A 25,524-nucleotide genomic window follows, 5' to 3' on the forward strand; every position below is an offset into this window, starting at 1 on the left:
ACCATTTTCACTGCATTTGGAATTTTTTTCCCGCTTCCCAGTACACGCCATGGAATATTAAATACCCTCACTATGAAGTGCAATTTGTTACGCAGAAAATAAGCCATAACAGAGCTCTTTATGTGGATAAATAAAAAAGTTATAGATTTTTGAAGGTGGTGAGTGAAAAATGAAGCTTTATGGATAATCCTTGGTCCCATTACAGCAAAAAATTTTGAAACTCCAATTGTCACTGGGGCAAAAAAAATTTTCTCTGGATCTACAATTATAAAATATACAGTTTCGACTTACATACAAATTCGACTTAAGAACAAACCTACAGAACCTATCTTGTATGTAACCCGGGGACTGCCAATAATTCTTTAAAAATTCCTTTCCATCCAAAGCTGGACAAAAAGGCAAAGCTATAAAAAGAAAAAAACCCAAACATTTCCAGGTTTCCTTACCTTGACACATCCATGGTCTAAAGAAGTCCAGTTACTTAGACATGCTGGTTCTGGTGTTGTTGCTGGGGGAGTGGGTGGTGTTACTCCTTGAGCAAACTTTTTGCACAAAAACTTTGCTTTCTCGTCACAGTTTATAACATCCCATAATCCGGCTTTTCTTCCAGTTCTCATGGCAACACAGCCGCGTCTTCCATCTGCAAAGTATTAGATAAATACACAGAAATAGATGGTTAAAATGTATCTTAATGCAAAGAACACAAGATAATGAATCCCATGTTGTCTATAGAAGTGTCAGCCGCCGTGTGATACTGGTTGTGCCTTAAAGGAAATTTACCATTTGTTTTTATGCATTGGGAACCAACAATTGATGTAGCTAAACTGATGCAGAAACATATCTTATTTAATCTCTGATCCAAGTAGTTTTGCTCAAAAAAACAATTATACAATTCAGGACCTAAGGAAAGCTGGGTGCCTTACATAAACACATTACACTGAGCTTCCTGAACTGTCCAGCTGGATGACTCCTACTCAGCAGCTGGGGGATGGTGCAGCGATTGATTACTTCTGCCTGTCAGGGACAGCATGATTACATAATTCTCTGGAGCAGTGCATAATTAGGGTGAGAGGAGAAGCCCTGGCGCACGCTATTTATGACACTAACGAAAATAAGCTCCGGCACGAGCTGGTGCTCGATATTTGCATCTTACACCTACCATTTCAAGTAGTAGGTTTCCTTTAAGTTGAATTTGTATGTAAGTCGAAACTGTATATTTTATCATTGTAGATCCAGTCAAATTTTTTTTGGTCCCATTGACAATTGGAGTTTCAAAATTTTTTGCTGTAATTGGACCAAGGATTATCAATAAAGCTTCATTACAGACACCTTACAGCTGATCATTGCAGTCTGGGACTATAGTAACATCCAGAGACTTCACCAGAGGTCACAGGGGGCAGAGAGGTCTGTCTTCTCACCTAGTCCGTGATAATCCCCCCTAACGCCAACCAGGTGCCCGCAGTTCTACTAGTCTAGTTTGCAGGATGTGCAATGACCAACGCGTTTCATCTCAACTCACAGACCATGAATAGGACTCGAAACGCGTCATTCTACAGATGATGTATATTGCAATTTTTTAAGCAGAACCCAACAGAGTGACATTACTGCTTTATCAGTGACTCCTGGACTTTTATAATCAGAGATTCACTGTATGAAAATTACATCCATGAGCCTTAAACCTGATCAATTTTAGTTTCTCTGTTATTACACATCAATTGGTAAAAGACAAGGAAAAGAAAACATTGTCAGCTCATATGAATCCAATATTCTGTTCCGCCACTGTAGGTCATGACAAATTTCTGTGGTTCTGGAGCCATTAGAGGTCCAAAAAGATTCTAGGTCTCTAATAAGGCGCCATACAGTGAAAATTACTGCTGATCATTGACCATAGTAAGAGAAGAGGAGGCACTTACCTGGCATGTCCACGTTCCAGTTGGTGTACAAAACCCTTTCCTTGTTGGTCCATGTAAAAGTGTTTCTCTCCTCAGTATCTGAGAGTCCAGTCCAGAAGTATTTCTCTGGTCTAAACCCAATCAGACTTATTACATAGGCCTCTTCAGTACTGCAAAAAAATCCAAATATGGTGTCATTTTAGGATACACATATTTTTGATTGTTTTACTATCAGAATGTTTTGTCCCAGGGGAGTTACTAGGAGAGGGAGGGCCCCCTAGCAGACTTCTAAATGTGGCCCCCTTTTCCCTCAGAAAATATATATATTGCAGACATTTATGCTGTGATACATTTATACAGTACTGTCCCAGGAGCTGCTGACCACATGAGATGTCCAGATGAGAGTCCTGTTGTTCTACTGACTCCTCCATCTCCCCCCACGACATTTATCTGAGTTGCTGATTCATGCTGTATACTGTGGATGATGTGCGGCGTTATATACATATTATGGTGTACAATGTGTAGTATAATATGTATAAGGGGTGCACATTCCCCATTTTTGTGTAAGCTTGGATTCCAGGCCCCCCTGATACTGCGGGCCCCATAGTAGCTGCTACCACTGTAATTAAACCCCTGTTTTGGGGAGTTGCTTAAAAAGTAACAGTGCTATCAGTTTTGTTAAATCAATAAAAAATTGTCACATGTAATTTACATGCTACGGATAGTTTTTTAAGGTATAATACATTTTTTGGGCGAGGGACTTAAGTGTATTCAACGTAATTTTAATTTTGTCTAGGAGACTTAAAGCCGTGATTATTTGACTTTGTCTACAATTCTTTGACACAATACACAGTATTGTAAGGCACTGTCACCTGTCAGTATTACACTGACAGGCAAACTACAGGAGAGACTGATGGTGGTGGCAAAGAGAGGGACCTTTGTCAGGTTCCTGGATCTTTTAGTAAAACTATTGCCTTCTGCAATCATATAGAAAGGTGCTAGAGGTCTAACCATGGAAGCCTCTCCCTCTGCCAAACACCTTAGAATAGATGTTGTGGTCTCTATTGTCCCCCTAAGGTTAACAGGTCAAAGGCCAATAAAGTATCAGTGCCCTGATGCCTTCAGCAATATCCTGCACCCCTGGGTAGTACATGTACTATGTAGCCAGAACTGTAATGTAATATATAGATATACCTGTCCTGTACGGTCAGCAGGGAGGCTCCATGATGGCCGCAGGTGCTGTTCGCTTCTGTGAATGATCTAGGAGATTCACCTATTAAGTAGCAGTAATGTCCGTGCCTCCTCCAGCCCTGGTGAAAGAAAAATGAAGAATATATCAGATTATTGCGATTTATGATATATATTTTTTAATTCTATTAACAATCAATCAGTGTATCCACCGTAGTGACTGCCATGGATGATATTGCAGTATCTAGTAGAACATAAATGTAAAAGGACTGCACCAAATAAAAGCAGATTTACATAGTTTCCTATCTACAGGTAGGATATGCAACATCCCCCACCGGGGCCTGGCCTTTCTTCGGTGGTTGTAGACAGCCGCGACCCAGAATACAGGAGTGGCTGGCGGTTGCGGCCGAGGCACGTTAGTGTCACGGTGCTTGGTATGGGGACCGGAGGGCTGTCCTACAGCCTGTGTGCAAGAAATATGGAGAGACAGGCTGATGAAGAAGTCTTCTCCCTGGGCAAACCCTGAGGTGTATATGGGATCCCTGGGTGATGGAGGATGGGGAACCTGTGATAGTGAACCAGCCTGATCCAGGGATCACACGGAGACACGATGTGCAAATCAACTTACAGTTCTTTATTCAACTTCAAACGGCAGGCAACGGCCTTATCATCAGCAACAGGTACAGCAGGCTGGAAAGCTGGTCGGAGATAGCTGGTCCGCAGGAAGGGTTGCTCATAGCCTGGTAATAACTTCAGGCTGGGCTGGTAGATGGAGTTGAGTCCTGATGATGGACCTCTGCTTGGGGGCTTAATCACCTGACTTGCCTAGCATGTCAGGCAGTGGTCTGTGACACCTCTGGTATTAAGACACTGGCTTCTGCAGCACAGGCAGGTTCCTCTGCTTACTCTACTTACTTTTCTGACTTGTGCTCCAAGATGGAGTCTCTGACTCTGACCATGAGGTCTGTTGGTCCTGACTCTCTGCTCTGACCACATGCTCCCGCCCACCAGGGGTTTTTATACTCCCCTGGTTAGGTGGCAGCACTCGGCAATCAGCTTCCAGCTTGCCGTACAATACTACAAAGGATATTATTGGTTAATAACATTTCACATGTTAACTCTTGCCTTACCAGGCAGTGACTCACAGCTGCAATTACTATGATTCCCATGTTACAGACCTCCTAGTGAGGTGATATATCCCACCAGGTAGCTACTGGGATAGAGAATGGCATTTTCGCAACCCCGACCTATCCCATGCATTGGCAGGGGCGTTGCACATGTTATAGAGCATGAGGAGCAGATTGTATATAGTGTCTTATCTGCAGGTAGCATGTTATAGAGCAGGAGGATCTGAGTAGATTATATATAGGGTCCTTTGTGATTGAAATGGAAGATCCAGCTAGCTGTACAGATTGTTTGCTGGTCATGTAATCGATACGTTGGCCAAACCTGCTGAGGAGGTATATGCCAAGTTAGGGAACCTGACTAATGTACATGATGCCCTTCTGTGTATCTTACCTCATCACATCCAGGGTCAGCATGGAGAACCTGCTCAGGAGCTTTTGGCAGGGGTTTTCTTTTGCAGATATATGGAAACTTTTTCTCACACATCTGGTCTGCCCATTGTCCGTCCTGTATAAGAATATATGATAAGGATGGTAACACCATGTATGACTGGGAACATCACCATCACCCTCAGCTTCATGACCCCCAGGTGCACATCTCCAGACCTTGGTGGATAAGGCCACACAGTCCTCTTGGTCGTTGGTCTGGTGAGAAGGTTCTCCTCTCTGCCATGTTGTATATGTGACTGGTGATCCATCGCTCCATTCATACAACATCTGAGTCTTCAAGTCATTCAACCCGAGCCAAACATATTCTGCATCTCCTAGAGATAGATATATTTGTATGTTATTGTATTTTGAGTTGTCAGGTTACATAGAAGCCTAAAGCAGAGGGAGGGGGAGCAGGAAGTCACTGCAGATCGGTCTTTGCCCACCGACTAAAAAGAGAGGACACCACAGGATCTCCAGGTGAGTACAGAGCTTTTGGTTTTTTTATTATTAAGGGGACTGCTGGACATCTCTGTACTAAGGCAGCTTCTGTGGACATTTCATTTTTACGGGAGCTGATGTGGACAAATCTTTAAGCGTGCGGCTTAATGGACATTTCATTAATAAGAGCTTCTGGACAATATATAATAAAGGGGTTGGCGACTCTTTAACATAAATAACAATGTGCCTTTACAGCCTTAATAATAATTCTTGAATGCTCAACAATTCATTCATCACCCCTGATTCTTCCTGATTCGTCTGCTGTGTGCAGACTCTGTGCACTTTCTGCATAGACATGCAAACAAAGATCCTTCACTGGTAAATAGGAGGGTACTGCATCAGGAGATTATGACTTATCCTGCTGCTCCTCCTCCCTCCTCCCTCCTCCCTGTGTCTGTCAGTGAGACAGATGGAGGGAAAAAAAGACACACTGGAGGCTGCCATGACAGACGGACTGAGGGAGTGAGAAACAGGAAGTTGTGTGTATATGTAGAGGGCAGCATGGGGAGATCAGGGAAAGACTGAGGCTCTCACCGGAGGCAAAGACACAGGTACATGTACATGCAGAGACATTTCTAATGGAAGAATTATTTAAAAGTGGCCAACCCCTTTTATAAGGTGGCTGCTGCTGGACATTACATATAAGGTGTTAGAGTACAGTGCTGTGAGCATTTGTCTGTGTAGGATATTTTCATATTCTCAGGTATAATGTACAGGATGGAGGTGGAAGTGTGAGTTTATGTATGTGGGGCCCCCAATCCACCGTTTGCACCAGGGCCCGATGATGTTTTGTTATACCACTAGTGAGATACTGTTAGGATCAGTGGATCCTCTGGACCACCGCGGGAGATGTAACTAGCCAACACCCGGAACCGGAGCCTAGCGGCACATGGTATTCACCAGGGCCCGCCGCAAAGCGGGTTGGACTTGCTGCGGTAGGATACCACTAGGTCGTTCCCAGGTGTGACTAGCCCACGGTGGCAGCCGAGGTCGAGGTACCTTAGCGGATGACACTCTCGTAGACAGGTCCAGGCACAGGGTCAGGGCAGGCGGCAGAGATGCAACGTCAGGTCCAAGTCCGGGGTCAGCAACAGGAGGTCCAGGCAGGTGGGAACGGGAACACAGGCACACGGAACACAGCAACACGGAGGAACTCAGGTAACACGGCAACACAGGACTCAGGAGCGGGAACACACAGGAATACGCAGGAATACACAGGAACGCAGGAATACTCGCTTGGAAGCTTTCTCTAAGGCTATGAGGCACAAAGATCCGGCAGGGGACACAGGAAGAGGCAAGATTCTTAAAGGTGAGGTTCAGCCAGTGCACCAATTAGCGGTGCGCTGGCCCTTTAAATTTTCGGCAGAAGCCGCGTGCCACCTTGGAGGCAGTCCGGGGAAGAGCAGGAGCCGGGAGAGGTGAGTGCAGAGACCGGCCTGCAGCGGGGGCAAACAGGGGTGCACGGATGCGCCCGTGATCCGAGACAGGGATCGCGGGAGCACCCGTCACAGTACCCCCCCCTTCGCCTCCCTCTCTTCTTGGGCCTGAGAAAACGTTGGAGCAGGCTTTTGTCCAAGATGTTATCCTCTGGCTCCCAAGATCTCTCCTCAGGACCAAATCCCTTCCAGTCTACCAGAAACAACCGCCTACCTCTCACTGTCTTAGTATCCAGGATCTCCTTCACCTCGAAGACATCAGTAGAGTCCGCTTGTGGGGCCGGAGGGAGAGGCACTTGTCGGGTGAAGCGGTTTAAGATGACTGGCTTGAGGAGGGAAACGTGGAAGGAGTTGGGTATGCGCATGCTAGGAGGCAGCCGCAATTTGTAGGCTACCGGGTTGATGCGACTTAGGATTTCAAATGGACCCAAGAACCGGGGTCCCAATTTGTAGCCAGGGATCTTCAGTCGGACGTACCTTGAGGATAACCAGACCCTGTCACCAGGAGCTAAGACAGGAAAAGGCCGACGTTTCTTGTCCGCTTGATGCTTGGTCTTGGCAGAGGTTTGGAGCAATGAGGTACGGACTTGTTCCCAGATGGCTTTTAGATCCTGTACCAAGTCCTCCACAGCAGGAACATCTGCAGACACAGGTAACAGAAGAGGAGGCCGTGGGTGCAGTCCGTAATTAATAAAGAAGGGAGCAGAACCAGCAGAAGTGGAGTCCAGGGAATTGTAGGAAAACTCCGCCCATGGTAAAAGAGAAGCCCAGTCATCCTGACGAGCGGACACAAAGTGGCGGAGATAGCATCCCAAAGTCTGATTCACCCTCTCTACTTGGCCATTGGACTGAGGATGATAGGCAGAGGAAAAGTCCAATTTCACTTGCAGGTGATTGCACAGAGATCTCCAGAACTTGGACACGAACTGAACACCTCGATCAGAAACGATGTGCCGGGGAAGGCCATGAAGCCGGAAGATGTGCTGGAAGAAGAGACTGGCAAGACGTGGGGCTGAAGGCAAACCTGGTAGAGGGACAAAATGGGACATCTTAGAGAAGCGGTCTGTTACCACCCAGATAACGGTATTGCCAGATGATGGCGGCAGATCAGTAATGAAGTCCATAGCCACATGAGACCACGGGCAGGTAGGCACGGGTAACGGCAACAGAAGACCAGCTGGTTTTTGTCGTGAGGGCTTATTGCGAGCACAAGAGGCACAAGACCGCACAAAATCCCGAACGTCCTTGACCAAATCAGGCCACCAATAGAAACGGGAAATCAGGGCCACAGAGCTATCTGCAGGTACTGGAGGTTCTTGTGGTCCGTGAAAATACTGACTGGAAATCGAGCTCCCTCCAGCAGATGACGCCATTCCTCCAAGGCAAGCTTGATAGCCAGAAGCTCACGATCCCCTATAGAATAATTTCTCTCTGCGGAGGAAAATGTTTTGGAGAAGAAGCCACAGGAGAGAGTTCGGCCCCTAGACCCCTTCTGGGTAAGAACCGCTCCCGCTCCTACGGAAGAGGCATCGACTTCCAGAAAGAATGGCTTCTCGGTATCAGGTCTGGTAAGAACAGATGCAGAGGAAAACGCCGTCTTTAATCTCGTGAAGGCCTCCTCAGCCGCAGGGGGCCAGAGACGAGAATTGACACCTTTCTTTGTTAGCGCCACCAGTGGAGCTACCAGGGAAGAAAAATGTGGAATGAATTGCCTATAATAATTGGCAAAGCCCAGGAATCTTTGGATAGCACGCAGTCCCACTGGGCATGGCCACTGAAGAACTGCAGATAGTTTAGCGGGATCCATCTGCAGGCCTCTGTCGGAAATAATGTAACCAAGGAATGGAAGGCTCCTTTGATGAAAGTGGCATTTTTCCAGTTTGGCATAGAGATGGTTAGTCCTGAGGCGACTGAGCACTTGCCGTACATGGGACTGATGGGACTCGAGATCAGCAGAAAACACGAGGATGTCATCCAGGTAAACCACAACACAGCTGTACAATAAGTCCCTGAAGATATCATTAACGAATTCCTGGAAAACGGCTGGTGCATTGCAAAGTCCAAAGGGCATAACTAAATATTCAAAATGCCCATCACGGGTGTTAAAGGCAGTCTTCCACTCGTCACCCTTCCTGATGCAAATAAGATTGTAGGCACCACGAAGATCCATTTTGGTAAAGACTCTCGCGCCCCGTAAACGATCAAACAACTCCGTGATCACCGGCAAGGGGTAGCGATTCTTAACGGTGACTTTGTTAAGACCGCGATAGTCTATACAGGGGCGAAGAGAGCCATCTTTCTTGATGACAAAAAAGAAACCTGCGCCAGCTGGAGAGGAGGATTTACGTATGAAACCTCTTTGCAGATTTTCCTTAATATATTCAGACATGGCGGCTGTTTCGGGTACCGAGAGCGGGTACACCCGACCCCGTGGAGGAGAAGTTGATGGGGCAATCATAGGGACGATGTGGAGGAAGAGTCTCTGCCTGTTTTTTGGAGAACACATCTGCGAAATCCAAGTATGGAGCGGGGAGCCCCTCCAGGGGCTTGGGAGACAAGGTGGAAGTCCAGACAGGGAGCGGACGAGGGACATCCATACAATGAGAAGAACAAGCCGGGCCCCAACGGAGAATCTCCCCAGAGGACCAGTCCAGTACAGGGGCATGTTGCTGCAACCAGGGGAGACCCAACAGGAGGGTGGAAGTGCTTTGGGGCAGTACAAAAAAAGAAAGTCTTTCTTTATGCAAGGCTCCAACTTGCAGAAGCAGGGGTTCCGTGCGAAACCGGATGGGCACGGAAAGAATCTGGCCACTGACTGAGGCAATGGACAATGGTTTCTCAAGACGAACCACTGGGAAGTGATGCCGGGAGACCAGGGCTGCGTCCATAAAGTTCGCTGTAGAGCCTGAATCCAGGAAAGCAGAAACTTGAATCTGGGTGCCGGTGTCTACGCTGAGGAGCACAGGAATAATCAGACGTGGAGAAGCTTGGCACACACCTAGGGACGCTTCTCCCAAGAGCCCTAGGTGCTGGCGTTTCCCGGACGTGGGGGACGAACAGGACAAGTCCCGATGAAGTGCCCTGGACTGGCACAATACAGACAAAGGTTCTCCTGTCGTCTTCTGGAACGCTCTTGTAGAGAGAGCCGGATTCTATCCACCTGCATGGGTTCCTCAGCAGACAATACAGGCGGAGGCTGGAGCAGTCTTTGGAAGGCAGGTGTGAGGCGAGGAAAACGTCTTACCTGAGCTTGAGGATGCTCAGAGCGAAGTTCCTCGGAGCGTTCCTTAAACCGGACATCTATCCGAGTGGCCAGTGTGATGAGACCACCCAGAGTTGACGGTAGATCCCGAGCCGCCAGCGCATCTTTGACCTGCGGCGAGAGTCCTTTCTTAAAGGTGGCGATGAGAGCTGCATCGTTCCAGGCAAGTTCAGAGGCCAGGGTCCGGAACTGAACAGCATACTCTCCCACAGATGAGTTGCCTTGGCGCAGGTTCAACAACGCAGTCTCGGCAGAAGAAGCCCGTGCTGGTTCCTCAAAAACGGCCCGGAACTCCGCCAGAAAAGCCGCAAGAGTAGCCGTGACCGGGTCGCCTCTGTCCCAAAGAGGAGTGGCCCAGGCCAGGGCCTTCCCAGAGAGAAGACTGACGAAAAATGCCACCTTGGAACGTTCCGTGACAAATTGCGAAGGCATAAGTTCTATTTGTAGGGAGCATTGAGTAATAAAACCCCTGCACTGTTTGGGGTCTCCGTCAAATTTGCTGGGCATAGACAGCCGTAGTCGTGGTTCAGCATCAGGAAGGCAGACCGGGGTTGCAGGAGCCACGGGAGCAGACACGGGAACCTGTTGCTGTTGCTGTACGGCTAGCAGCTGTTGCAGCATGGTGGTGACTTGATCCAGATGTTCGCGTTGAGCGGCAATCTCCCGGGATTGCTGGACCACTATGGCGGCAAAGTTTGGTCGAGTGGGAAGCGGAACCTCGGCGGGATCCATGGCCGGATCTTACTGTTAGGATCAGTGGATCCTCTGGACCACCGCGGGAGATGTAACTAGCCAACACCCGGAACCGGAGCCTAGCGGCACCTAGTATTCACCAGAGCCCGCCGCAAAGCGGGTTGGACTTGCTGCGGCAGGATACCACTAGGTCGTTCCCAGGTGTGACTAGCCCACGGTGGCAGCCGAGGTCGAGGTACTTTAGCGGATGACAATCTCGTAGACAGGTCCAGGCACAGGGTCAGGGCAGGCGGCAGAGATGCAACGTCAGGTCCAAGTCCGGGGTCAGCAACAGGAGGTCCAGGCAGGTGGGAACGGGAACACAGGCACACGGAACACAGCAACACGGAGGAACTCAGGTAACACGGCAACACAGGACTCAGGAGCGGGAACACACAGGAATACACAGGAACACAGGAATACGCAGGAATACACAGGAACGCAGGAATACTCGCTTGGAAGCTTTCTCTAAGGCTATGAGGCACAAAGATCCGGCAGGGGACACAGGAAGAGGCGGGCTTCTTAAAGGTGAGGTTCAGCCAGTGCACCAATTAGCGGTGCGCTGGCCCTTTAAATTTTCGGCAGGAGCCGACTAGGGCGCGCGCGCACGGCAGTCCGGGGAAGAGCAGGAGCCGGGAGAGGTGATTGCAGAGACCGGCCTGCAGCGGGGGCAAACAGGGGTGCACGGATGCGCCCGCGATCCGAGACAGGGATCGCGGGAGCACCCATGACAGATACATTATAAGGCAGCGGCTGATACTTACCAAACTCAAACTGTGTGAAGATAGCACTGGCTTCTTCAATGTTGTGCACACTTACAAGGTCTCCTTCTTCTTTCCTGCATAACAACTTGGCGTCCTTCCACATCTTAGTGTCCTTAACCAGGTAATAGCAGTATCCGTTATATGGAGTCCACGAGGAAGGACAAGAGATGGGGCCAGGGGTCTCTGTAGCAAAATCAAACAATTTTATGAGCTTTATCTTGTTGTAGCTCCTCCAAGAAGTGCACGTCAGTGTCTTCCTACTATCCTGGTGTTTCTCTGTACTTTATCTGTGTACACGTTTTAGACCTTGGATCTGTTGATTGCAAATTCTGTGCTTACTTCCACAATCTCGAAGGGACTAAAATTATACATAAACTTTGCCTGCTTTAACCTTGGCCTGTATTCTGACCACTTCTTTGCCTGTCTCTTTGGTACCATGTACTGGTGTCTCTTGACTCCCCTGGATGAACTGTCTCTGAATGGAGCCTACTCTAAGAGGTAGTCACTCGGTGGTTCCCTGGTAAAAAGTCAAGATCTGAGGTTACAGAGTAAAAACCAGGCAACTACAAAATAATAAGATATAAAATGACACTACTCATATATTACCTGAGGAGGGGACATCAGGGGACGTCTTGTTGCCTTTCTTACAGATATAACCCAGTCTTTGGCTGCACATCCTGCTCTCCCATTTTGTGTTTCTTTCAAGATTTACCCCAACGCAGTTCACATCAGGGTCTTCTGATGGATTTCCTGAAAAAAGTGGCAAATTAAGGTAGAAAAGTGTAAATTCTGTTACAGTTAATGACTTTCCTCACTTGGTGTAACGTGTCAATACAATGGGTTGTAAAAATATTCACACCCCTTGTATTTAGCCTCATTATTACATGTTACAGCCACAAATGTACCATATAAGCTCGAATATAAGCCAAGGCACCTAATTTTACAACAAAATAATGGAAAAACCTATTGATCAAGTATAAGCCTAGGATAAGAAACAGGCTCCACCCAGTATATAGACATTCAGCCTTTTACCCCACCATCCCCCGGATAAAGCTAGCCAGCCCCCTGCCCCTAGTATATAGCCAGTCCCCTGTCCCCGCAGTATATAGCAATCCAGGCCCTTTCCCCCCAGTATATAGCTAACTAGACCCCTGCCCCTAATATATATCTAGCCAGCCTCCTGCCCCCAGTATATGACTAGTAAGCCTCCCAGCATATAACCAGCAGCCTCCTACCCCCAGTATATATCTAGCACCCTATCCCCAGTATATGGCCTGTCCCCTGCCTTCCAGTATATATCTAGCCAGCTCCTTCCCCACCAGTATATCACTAGCCAGCCCCTGCCCCCTAGTATATAGCCGGCCCATGCCCCCCAGCATATACCCAGACAGCCTATGCCCCCAGTATAGAGCCAGACAGCTCCCTGCCTCCCAGTATAGAGAGACCCAGACCATGCCCCCCAATATATAGCTAGACAGCCTCCTGAGCAGAGTATATAGTTAGCCAGCCCTTGCCCCCAGTTTATAGCTAGCCAGCCTCCTAGTATATAGCCAGCAGCCTTCTGCCCTCCGGTATATAGTGAGCCAGCCCATACCCCCCAGTATATAGCTAGCCAGCTTCCTAGTATATATCCATCAACCCCCTGCCCCCAGTATATGGCCAGCCATGCCCATGCCCCCAATAAATAGGTAGCCAGCCACCTATTCCAAGTATATAGCCGGCCAGCCCCCGTCCTCCAGTATATAGATAGCCAGCCTCCAGTATATAGGCTGCCATTCCCCACTATATTGGCCGCCAGCCCTTTCCCCCAGTATATAACATGCCAGCCCCCTGCCTCCAGTATACAGCCAACCAGCCCCCTTCTTTTAGTATATAGCCTGCCAGCTCCCTGTCCCCAGTATATAGCCAGGTAGCTCTCTGCCTCCAGTATATAGTTTGTCTGCCCCAGTAAATAACCTGCCAGTCCCCAGTATATATTCTGCCAGCCACCTGCCCCCAGTATATAACCTTCCAGCCCTCTGCCTCCAGTATATAGCCTGCCAGTACCCTTCCTTTAGTATATTGCTTGCCAGCTCCTTGTCCCCAGTATATAGCCAGGTAGCTCTCCGCCTCCAGTATTTAGCCTGCAAGCCCCCAGTATATAGTCCACCTGCCCCAGTAAGTAACCTGCCAGTCCCCAGTATATATTCTGCCAGCCACCTGCTCCAAGTATATAACCTTCCAGCCCTCTGCCTCCAGTATATAGCCTGCCAGTCCCCAGAATATAGTCTGCCAGCCCCCTGCCTCCAGTATATAGCTACCAGTCCCCAGTATATAGTCTGCCAGTCCCCTGCCCCAGTATATAACCTGCCAGCCTCCTGCCTCCAGTATATAGCCTGCTAGCCCCTAGTATGTAGTCTACCAGCGCCCATTTTATAGCCTTCCAGCTCCCTGTCTCCAGTATATAGCCATCCAACCCCCTGCCCCCAGTATACCCAGCACATTAAAAAAAAAAGCTCAGTACTCTTTCTAATGAACCCCCACCCACCGCAGGTCTTCTTCTTGGTTCCTGTTTCTGGGCAGTAAAGGGTCCCCGCACACTCTATAAGGTCAGTAGGCCGGTTAGACCATAGTCTGTGTGCCGCCAGTGCGCACTGACCCGTTGCTACCTGCCCACAGAAATCCAGTAGAGGACCTGTGGCAGGGGTGTCAGAAAGGTGAGTTCATTATTTTATATTATGCGAGTAACAGCTGAATGGGGCTGAAAGCTGAAAGTGTGTGTATATGTCCTTATCCATATATTCTGATTTTACTTCTATATTCGGTGTAGATTATAGATAAATTATTCTTAGTAACCATCCAAAGAGGGATCTCAGCATTTACCTGGAAGCCAGTTTAGATATCTAAAGGGGTCTCCCCCGTCCCATCTCCAGCCAGCATCAACATCCAGATTATTAAGCCCAATCCATAAAGTTGTCGTGTGACCATGTGTTAAACCTTCAAGATATAAACAAACAATATCATGGATTACATAAAGTATAATCACATATAATGTACAGTGTCACTGGCAAACGTTACTATTTTACAAGTAATTTGTGTTTAATGGAAGTCACTGACGAGTCATTGACAACCAAATTGTTGGAATGAAAGAAACTTTCTATGTGTTACTGTAATGATGATTTATGGAAATGATTACAATATCAAAGCACAAGCTGAAGATTATTGGTGACAATTGTACCATAGAGGGGGGGGGGGGGAGAGGCTCTAGGACCATGTTAGCATCATATAGGAATCCTGTTACACCTGGGCCTGAGGATCCTGTATACCTGCAGGTTACTGGCATCCAGTGTCAGACTCAGGTCCTAGTAAAATTGATTCAGGGGGTCCACCAAATGCTACATGGAAATATTGGGGAACATTTATTATATGAAGGTTCCCGGGGCACGGGGCAGCACCACCTTCTCCCTGCCCAACCTGAGGGTGGAGAAGTCACAATTCCTGGCTGTGGGGGATTTATCACGGCCTGTGCACCTGAAAACAGACATACAAGCCATGATAAATCCCTTCTATTATCTGTACATACATTCTTAGTTTTCATAGTGTTTTGAAACACAGTGCAAATGCATCAAGCAAAACACATCCATATGAATGATGGTAAAAGCACATACTGTAAGCATTTTAAGTAGAATTTTCCCATTGTGTTTGCTATGTGTTTTCAAAACACAATGCAAACACATAGGGGCAGATTTACTTACCCGGTCCATTCGCGATCCAACGGCGCGTTCTCTGCGCTGGATTCGGGTCCGGACTGGATTTATTAAGGCAGTTCCTCCGACGTCCACCAGGTGGCGCCACCTGCACTGCTCCGACGGAGGGCGCCACTTTTTTTCTTGGTGCACCGTTAACATAGAGCATATGACACACTACTGTTGGACTTTGCATGTTAAATCTGGAGCACAGTCTGACTGAGCATCGGAATGTCCCCTAGTTAGTGCCGCATGATGCCTTGTGCAGCCGTGCCCCAAAAGGGTCGCGTGCGACACAAATGTGGCGCAGACACTTCTTAAATACCTGTGCAGGAAGTTTGCACTAAAAAGAATGTGCAAAGTCCGACAGAAAACTGGCGCAAGGTCCTTAGTAAATCTGCCCAATAGTGTGATCGTAGCTTAAAACCATGTTCATGCGAGGCACTTGATTTGCATTTTAAAATGCATTTCAAGCATATCTGGAGAATCTGCTCCCTGAATCCAGATGTGTTTAGAGCTAAACGCTTGTGCTTGGTAAGTAGCGACAAATATTTTGCTGTATTACTAAAGACTTGTTGCTTCCTACCAGACATAAGTATTTAGGTCTAAACACTCATTTGTTCTGGGAGGAGATTTTTCAGATACACTTGAAATGCATTTCAAAATTTAATTCAAGCACTTTGTGTAAATGATGACTGGTGGTCCAGCATTAGGTAGGTCCTTTTATTAAAAACAATCTGTGCCTCCACCAACTCCCTCACACACAGTGGCCCCTCATGTCCTCCTCATATTGCGGCTTTTCATCTCCCTTCCATATTGTGGCCTCTCATCCCCCCAATCTTGTGGCCCTCATCTTCTCACCCTCATATTGTGATCCCTCATCTCCCCCCAATTTTGGTATTTCATTTCCCCCTCATTTTATGGCCTCTCATCTTCCTCTCATCTGTGGCCCTTCATCTTCCCCACATATTGTGGCCCTCTCATCTACCTTTAAATTATTATCCCTTATCCCCCCCTTATTGTGGCACCTCATCTTCCCTCTCATCTCCCACCCATTGTGTGGCCCCTCATCTTGTAGCCCCCATCATCTCCCCCTCATCTTGTGGCCCTTCACCCTCCCCCCACATTGTGGCCCTCTCATCTCCCCCTCATATTGTTGCCCTTCATCTCCCTCTCATATCATGCCACCCTCACCCCCCTTCTGTATTGTGGCCCCCTCATCCTGTGGGTCACCATTATCTCTACTCTATATTGTGCCCCCCCATTCTACACAACCAAGAAGACGCAGATAGAATTGAAGTCCCATCGGTGTCCCAAAAGGTGTCCCATTGGTGTTTACACTGGCACAGCGGTGGGCCAATCTGACCCTGCTGGCATCCCAAGGGATCTTATAAATGCGGAAATGGTTATAAATCTGGGGACTGCGTGGCCAGGGAAGTGTTATAATCTGGCAGAGACATTTCTAGGAAACGCTTGCTGTGTGTGGGTCATAGAGGTGGAGAGGAATCACATATGGCTGCAGGATGTCCTACACATATCAGTATTCTGAGTACCAGGGGGGACCGGCTGTCATATGTGATGGCTCCTCACATCACAGCAGTAGGGGGCAGTGTGCTCCTTGTACCACTACTTGGGGTGACTGACTGTTATATGTGATGGCTCCTCACATCACACCAGTAGGGTGCAGTGTGCTCCTTGTACCACTACTTGGGGTGACTGACTGTCATATGTGATGGCTCCTCACATCACACCAGTAGGGGGCAGTGTGCTCCTTGTACCACTACTTGGGGTGACTGACTGTCATATGTGATGGCTCCTCACATCACACCAGTAGGGGGCAGTGTGCTCCTTGTACCACTACTTGGGGTGACTGATTGTCATATGTGATGGCTCCTCACATCACACCAGTAGGGGGCAGTGTGCTCCTTGTACCACTACTTGGGGTGACTGATTGTTATATGTGATGGCTCCTCAGATCATTACACCAGTAGGGGGCAGTGTGCTCCTTGTACCACTACTTGGGGTGACTGTCATATGTGATGGCTCCTCACATCACACCAGTCGGGGGCAGTGTGCTCCTTGTACCACTACTTGGGGTGACTGTCATATGTGATGGCTCCTCACATCACACCAGTAGGGGGCAGTGTGCTCCTTGTACCACTACTTGGGGTGACTGATTGTTATATGTGATGGCTCCTCACATCACACCAGTAGGGGGCAGTGTGCTCCTTGTACCACTACTTGGGGTGACTGTCATATGTGATGGCTCCTCACATCACACCAGTAGGGGGCAGTGTGCTCCTTGTACCACTACTTGGGGTGACTGATTGTTATATGTGATGGCTCCTCACATCACACCAGTAGGGGGCAGTGTGCTCCTTGTACCACTACTTGGGGTGACTGATTGTTATATGTGATGGCTCCTCAGATCACACCAGTAGGGGGCAGTGTGCTCCTTGTACCACTACTTGGGGTGACTGATTGTTATATGTGAAGGCTCCTCAGATCATTACACCAGTAGGGGGCAGTGTGCTCCTTGTACCACTACCTGGGGTGACTGACTGTTATATGTGATGGCTCCTCACATCACACCAGTAGGGGGCAGCGCATAGGCCGGGATGAAGCCTCTGCCTTAGTTCGTACCTGAGATGAAGGATTGCTCGTGTAGCTCGGTTATGCTCAGCAGTTCTGCATCTTGTTGCTGGCAGCTTCTTCTGGCCTGGTACCAGGTGAGGGCGGCATCTCTGTTAGCTTGATAGTAAATGCCCGTAACAGGGTCTCTTGCCCAAAAGGGGTCTGCCGTGGCTGAGAAGGAAAATGTGTCATATATTAAAGGGACTGTGTCATTAAAAAGTGCCATGTCACCTAAATAGAGTTTTTTTCTTTGGTGATCCAACTTGTGCTGTATTTAGTGTTAATGCTGCCCCCTAATGGGGCCAGCGCTGGAGGTGAGTATAACACATACCTTATATACTCGAGTATAAGCCTAGTTTTTCAGCACAAAAAATGTGCTGAAAAACACAAACTCGGCTTATACATGAGTCAAAAAAAGACATATATCTAAACTCACCTTTCCGGCGACCCCTGTATATCTTCTCTGCGATCTGTCCGGCAGGGGCTGGCAGGCTATATACTCTGGGGCAGGCGCTGGCAGGCTATATACACTGGGGTAGGCGCTGGCAGGCTATATACACTGGGGCAGGGGCTGGCAGGCTATATACACTGGGGCAGGGGCTGGCAGGCTATATACACTGGGGCAGGGGCTGGCAGGCTATATACACTGGGGCAGGGGCTGGCTGGCTATATACACTGGGGCAGGGGCTGGCTGGCTATATACACTGGGGCAGGGTCTGGCTGGCTATATACACTGGGGCAGGGTCTGGCATGCTATATACACTGGGGCAGGGGCTGGCTGGCTATATACACTGGGGCAGGGTCTGGCTGGCTATATACACTGGGGCAGGGGCTAGCTGGCTATATACACTGGGGCAGGGTCCGGCAGGCTATATACACTGGGGCAGGGTCCGGCAGGCTATATACACTGGGGCAGGGGCTGGCTGGCTATATACACTGGGGCAGGGGCTGGCTGGCTATATACTGGGGAGGCTGTGACCAATGCATTTCCCACCCTCGGCTTATACTCGAGTCAATAGCTTTTCCCAGTATTTTGTGGTAAAATTAAGGGCCTCGGCTTATACTCGGGTCGGCTTATACTCGAGTATATACGGTATATTTATTTTACACACATCACCAGGATTTTTAAAATAAAATGGTTAAACAGGATGTTTTTGGGAGTTTTTATTTAAATTAAAGTGAATTCCACCTTAGTCGTATAACCGTCGTATAACAAAGCCAGACTAAAACAGCCCAACATCGATGGGTTGGAAAAGGCCACTGTTTTTGGACTTTCCTAGCCTAATAATACCAACCTGCATTCCTCCCAGTACTTGACCATCTGTAGATTTTGGGGGTACTGGATAGTACCCAGACCTCATCTGCACCCCTAATGGTGGAGCGTACTTAGGTAATGATAAGGAGGTTAGTGTAAGCCTTTTTTAACAGTAATGGGCACCATCTAGTAGACAGACATTACTAAGGTGAAAGTACATTTAAAAAACATGCAAATCATTTTTAAAAATTTCCTTTATTTATATAGCGCACACAGATTCCTCAGGGCTGCACAGAACTTGCCAAATCAGTCCCTGTCCCCAATGGGGCTCACAATGTAATCAACCTACCAGTATGTTTTGGAGTATGGGAGGAAACGGGAGGACGTGGAGTAAACCCACTAAAAAACGGAGAGAACATACAAACTCTATGCAGATGTTGACCTGGATTGGACTTGAATCCAGGACCCCAGCGCTGCAAGGCTGTAGTGATAACCACTGAGCAAACACATTTTTAAAAAAAGAAACTCTGGACATCGACGGAGTTCATGGAATCTAAGTCCAAGACATATAAATCTTTTTATAAAAATAATGTCATTGCCGGTCTCCTGCTGCGGATCGCACTGGCACAGCGGCGGAAGGACGTAATAGAATGCAATTTGGAGAATCTATTTCGTCCTATGTCGTTAAGCAGTTAAAGGGTTGTCTGGGCTTATATATATATATATTTTACCAGTGATGTGGAAAGGGGAGGGGGGCTAAAATAACAACAAATCATTTGTACTTATCCCCCCCTGGCATAGTGGCGGATGCACCTAGCGCCTACTCCAACACCCGGGGTTGTCGATTATGTCATGCGGCCTCTTTTTTGTTTGTGTTAAAACCTATAATCTGTCCGCCCCCTGCACTGTGTCTGCTGTGCCTAATGGTAAATACGGCCTGGATCTCACTATTGGTGTTGAGAAACAATCTGGAATAGGCTTTGTAACATAGGGCTGTCAATCCATTACTATTCATACACCATGATACACAGGTAAGAGAGAGTATGTTCTAATATGTCAATAAAATATTGTCAATAAAATGTTCCAATATGTCAATAAAATATATATCGCGCTCCGTGTATGGGATAAGTATACAGCGTTCAGTTGGTATGTTCCAATATGGAAGCTCTAGGGTAGGTGTTAAAAAAAATGTACAAAATGTACAGTTCTATCACTCTACAAAGGGTTTGGGTGATACGTCTAGATCTTCTAGAGTTGAGGCGGGAAGCATTATGTGTTATGATCCTTGGGCTGGAGACGCGTTCATACTTGATTTCTAGGCGTCTGGGAGTAGACGATGCCCAAAGGAATGTTGCAAACGCTGTTACTAATTTACTTCATTAAGAAATTAGTTACAATGTTACTTCTACGTTGCTATGGTAAATCTGTCTACAGGATTGAAGGCGGGTCTCTCCTATCTTCTTCTGTTGTTTACACAGCTGTGAGTGAGTATTAACCCTTCTTGCTCTCTCTATCTGACTGTAGTATGCTACAAGCACTATATGCAAACATCAAGCTGAAAGCAATAGGGTTAATCCTCACTGTCAGAGCTACACATACAGCCTGCATAGACACTCACTGTACAGGCTGGAATACACATCTCTATGGGAGGATGTTAATGAAGTATAATAGAAAAATGTTTACCACGTCTTCCCATGCACAATTTTAACAATTATCTCAAATGATAGTTACACTTTAAGGTTGTGTAAGTTATATCTGATCTGAGTGATTACAAGCTGCATCCCGGGCTGTTGTATACTAACAAATCCAAAATGAGGAGGTAAGTAAGGAGACATCTGTAACTCCACCACTGTAACGCACTGTAACACTTACCTTTAGATGGACAATATCCATACAGCTGGTCCTTGTCATAATCTGAAGTTGTAGAACACCAATAAATTCCCTTATATTTTCCACTTTTTGCACAGTCCACATAAACTTTGTTTATGTACTTGAAAGGGAACTTGCAGGGTTGTCCGTTACTATTTCCCTGCAAAGTGAATATTTCTGTGGAGAAGCAAATTGCATCATTATTCTCATGAATTAGTCTCTAGTATATTATTTGTGTGGGTGGGGTAATCAGGACTCACACTGTCAATCACTGTGTGTGGGTGGGGTAATCAGGACTCACACTGTCAATCACTGTGTGTGGGCGGGGTAATCAGGACTCTCACTGCCAATCACTGTGTGTGGGAGGAGTAATCAGGACTCTCACTGCCAATCACTGTGTATGGGCGGGGTGATCAGGACTCTCAGTATGTTTTTGTTTCCTCTTTACCTTCATAAGATTTAGCACATAAATTCTCAGTAGTTGAGTGTATCTTCCATTGGCTCCAGTCTCCTGTCTTAGTAGAGAGGATCATTCTGTTATCCCTGTAGGACATGTAACGGTCACTTTTGGAGACTCCAAACAAAGTCTCGTTTTTACATTCCCATTTTTGGAGGTCACTGTTGCCGTCACACGTTTGCAGCACCACTGCTGACGATTCATCCACAGATACCACCGCCAGACATTGTGATGTCCCAATATTTATAAGCTGCTCCTTAGAAATCCATTTATATTGCTGAAGAATTGAATTCTCATTACATTCGGCCATGATGACCGCAGCATCATCAGCCTTCAGACATTGCCGGCCGCCATCATTGTAGATCAAAAATGTATCGTCCCCTGCAAAGTAAGAGAATTTTTATAGGAGAAGTAGAGACAGGCAGCGTTGTGTTGACGTCTATGATACTTCCCAGTCCCAGATCTGGTGGGACAGGCCTGGATATCGGAATCTGCCCCCAAGCTGCAGTATGTATGTGCCGGTTTGCAACTTTACCTCTGCCCTCTGGACACTGATAGAGTTTAGTACAATGGTGTGTACAGCAGAGGTGAGAGGACTGGTGAGGGAAAGTGATTAAGAAACAGATTTTTTGTTCTTATTATAGAATGTGATGGAGAGAAGAGTAGGAGGACCACGATAAGAAAAGAAGCAGAAAAAGTGGAGCCATGATGTGCAGGGAGCAGAGAAGAAGTGTGGAGTAGAAGAGAAGGTGGAACCACAACATGACAGAGAGCAGAGTGGGTGGGGCCACAATGTGAGGGGAACAGAGTGGGTGGAGCCATAATATGAAGGGGAGCAGAGTGGGTGTAGCCATAATATGAAGGGGAGCAGAGTGGAGGGGCCACAATGTGAAGGGGAGCAGAGTGGGTGAAGCCATAATATGAAGGGAAGCAGGGTGGAGGGGTACACAACGTGAGGGGGTAGAGGTTGGGTCCACAATGTAAGGGGGCGCAAGAAGGAAAGTCACAATGTGAGAGGGCATTATACAGGGTGAGGGTATTTTAAAGAGTGGGTTGGGCACAGGACATGTTGCAGTATACATCATAGAGTGTTACTTGAGAAGGGAAGGCTTAAAAGTTTGTAGGTATGCTCTATGTATGTAGTACTCAAGGATCAATGTAAGTGGATACCCCTGGGCCCAAAATCTAGCAGCTGTCCCCAGTGAATGTAACCCAGACAGTGGTACACGTAACTATTTCAAATTATCAATAATATTCTACATTTTCTCTTACTTACATGTTAGCCTAGCTGCTGACCTGCCTGGTACAGTGATGGTGGCACATACTACTAGTCCTACTAGTAATGCCAGTCCCACATGCCACTGCTTCCCTGAGAGTTTTCTCTCCTCCTGTCACAGATTGTGCCCAGTAACAACTGAGGGCTTGGCTGGCAACCAGTTCAGCCAGACAGTGTTAGGTACTAAGGTAGTGGAGCAGGGGTCACATGGCAGGCAGAATGCAATTGAGTATGGGGGGACATTGACAGAGCCAGTTAGTCCATGTCACAGCTTGGAGGCAGGCACACATCTGAGTGTGGTGGCACCACTGCTGCCCATCACTATCAAAGCAGTGGGCTAGCTGTCAGACATTGCTGGTGGGGGCCCCGGGGCACGTGCCACTGGACCCCTCCCTTTTATCCTGGTAGTATTACTTATGTCATGGCTATGAGCCATTTCAACAAACACAAACCATTGTAATATCCACCAGAAGTGAAGAGGACAGCCATATGTTGCTCTGGATGTATGTACATTTCTCATATAACAGTAAGTTCATTATCATTTACTGATTTATTATTACTGAATAACCTATTATTATGCCTGCATCAGGACACATGAGGTCAAGAACATGTGATGTGATGACTACTCTTGGATTATGCAATCCTAAAAATATTAACCCCTTAACGCTCTGCGCCGTAGCTCCACGGCGCAGAGGTATAAGGGGTGTGAGAAGAGGGCTCACGGGCTGAGTCCTCTTCATACAAAGGTGGGGGTTTTTGCATTTTGCAGAAAACCCCCACCGCTAATAACCGCGGTCGGTGCTTGCACCGATCACGGCTATTAACCCTGTCATTGCCGATTGGTTGCCATGGTAGCCTCGGGTCTTCTTTTGACACAAGGCTACATGGCTTCTGGAGATTCGTTACAATTCATTGTAATGAATGTGCTGCAAAAATGCCATATATTGCAATACAGAAGTATTGCAGTATATGGTAGGAGCGATCTGACCATCTAGGGTTAATGTACCCATGGCCGGCGCCAGCACCCGGCTTACCCGGGCAAGTGCCGGGTCCCCAGAGGTCCCAGAGGGGCCCACGGCACACTCTGATAACATAAGAAAACTCAATTACATCAGCATACTTTGTCGATGTAATTGAGAGAAGCGCCGCACTCAGTGCCGGTGCGGCTGACAGGGGGGCGGCACCGCAAGCGGGCATTCACAGATCACAATTGCATCGGCGCGGCCGATGTATTTCTGCTGCGTCTAATACTGTGCAGGACGCTGGCCGACGTTTTGACTTCATGCCGCCAGCGTCCCTGCTGCTGCACGATAAACACTGCTCTCACTCAGGAAGATGTAGCAGATGAAGAAGATGCAGCCCTTGAGGTAAGTTAGCGTTTATTATTTTTTTAATGTGTATTTAATTAATTAATTAATGGAGCCTGGGGAGGGGGGGGGGTGTATTAATTAATAGAGCCTGGGGGGTATATTAATTAATGGAGCCTGGGGAGGGGGGGGGGTTTGTATTAATTAATAGAGCCTGGGGGGTATATTAATTAATGGAGCCTGAGGGGGGTGTATATTAATTAATAGAGCCTGGGGGGTATATTAATTAATGGAGCCTGGAGGGGGGTATATTAATTAATGGAGCCTGGAGGGGGGTATATTAATTAATGGAGCCTGGAGGGGGGTATATTAATTAATGGAGCCTGGAGGGGGGGTATATTAATTAATGGAGCCTGGAGGGGGGGGGGTATATTAATTAATAGAGTTTGGGGGGTGTATATTAATTAATAGAGCCTCGGGGGGTATATTAATGAATAGAGCCTGGGGGGGGGGGGTATATTAATGAATAGAGCCTGGGGGGGGTGTATATTAATTGATGGAGCCTGGGGGGTATATTAATTAATGGAGCCTGGCTGGGGGGGGTGTATATTAGTTAATGGAGCCTGGGGGGTATATTAATTAATGGAGCCTGGGGGGGGGGGGGGCGGTGTATATTAATTAATGGAGCCTGGGGGGTATATTAATTAATGGAGCCTGGCTGGGGGGTATATATTAATTGATGGAGACTGGGGGGCTGTATATTAATATTGGTTTCTTAAGGTCTGCGTTTTTTATGCCACCACATGAGCTATGGGGCCCAGTGAGGTACTGTCGCCCAGGGGCCCAGTGAAACCTGGAGCCGGCCCTGAATGTACCCTAGATGGTCTAAGAAATAGTGGGAAAAAAAAAGAAAAAAAAAAAGTTAAAAAAAAAAAAAAAATTAATAAAATATAGAAAATTCTAATTACCCCGCTTTCCCTAGAACTGATATAAAACATAATAAACAGTAAAAATCACAGACACATTAGGTATCGCCGCGTCCCAAAATGCCTGATCTATCAAAATATAAAAACGGTTACGGCCGGCGGTGACCTCCGAGGCGGGAAATGGCGCCCAAATGTCCGAAATGCGACTTTTACACCTTTTTACATCACATAAAAAATGAAATAAAAAATGATCAAAATGTCGCACAGACCTCAAAATGGTAGCAATGAAAACGTCGCCTCATTTCGCAAAAATTGACACCTCACACATCTCCGTGGAAGAAAGTATGAAAAAGTTATTAGCGTCAGAAGATGGCAAAAAACTTTTTTTTCTTTTTTGTACACATTCGTTTAATTTTTGAAAATGTATTAAAACACAATAAAACCTATATAAATTTGGTATCACCGCGATCGCACCGAACCAAAGAATAAAGCTGAGCTGTTATTTTGAGTGCACAGTCAAAGTCGAAAAAACTGAGCCCACAAGATTTTTTTTCAGCTTCGCAGTACACGCCATGTAAAAATAAATAACATTACAGAAATTCTTTTGCTTATGTCTTGTGCTATGTGGTGTGTGTTATGAAGTTCTGTAGCAGCTGTGGTGTGTGTTATGAAGTTCTGTAGCAGCTGTGGTGTGTGTTATGAAGTTCTGTAGCAGTTGTGGTGTGTGTTATGAAGTTCTGCAGTAGC

General features: G+C 47.2%; 1 protein-coding gene across 3 annotated transcripts in view; it reads right to left on the minus strand.

Annotated features, from left to right (window-relative positions):
• Positions 1-25,524, minus strand: part of LOC140133691 (macrophage mannose receptor 1-like) — a 77,664-nt gene that overhangs the window by 49,953 nt on the left and 2,187 nt on the right. For all 3 annotated transcript variants that reach the window (XM_072154214.1, XM_072154212.1, XM_072154211.1), the window contains exons 2-12: positions 21,260-21,649; positions 20,815-20,988; positions 17,697-17,858; positions 14,191-14,304; positions 11,935-12,078; positions 11,329-11,511; positions 4,811-4,968; positions 4,599-4,712; positions 3,087-3,202; positions 1,914-2,062; positions 447-640 (exon numbers count right to left, since the gene is read on the minus strand). In XM_072154214.1, the coding sequence (XP_072010315.1) occupies positions 447-640; positions 1,914-2,062; positions 3,087-3,202; positions 4,599-4,712; positions 4,811-4,968; positions 11,329-11,511; positions 11,935-12,078; positions 14,191-14,304; positions 17,697-17,858; positions 20,815-20,988; positions 21,260-21,649 (1,898 nt within the window). The remainder of the gene's footprint in view (positions 1-446; positions 641-1,913; positions 2,063-3,086; positions 3,203-4,598; positions 4,713-4,810; positions 4,969-11,328; positions 11,512-11,934; positions 12,079-14,190; positions 14,305-17,696; positions 17,859-20,814; positions 20,989-21,259; positions 21,650-25,524) is intronic.

Source organism: Engystomops pustulosus, chromosome 5, assembly GCF_040894005.1.
Source record: "Engystomops pustulosus chromosome 5, aEngPut4.maternal, whole genome shotgun sequence".
Lineage (NCBI taxonomy): Eukaryota > Metazoa > Chordata > Amphibia > Anura > Leptodactylidae > Engystomops > Engystomops pustulosus.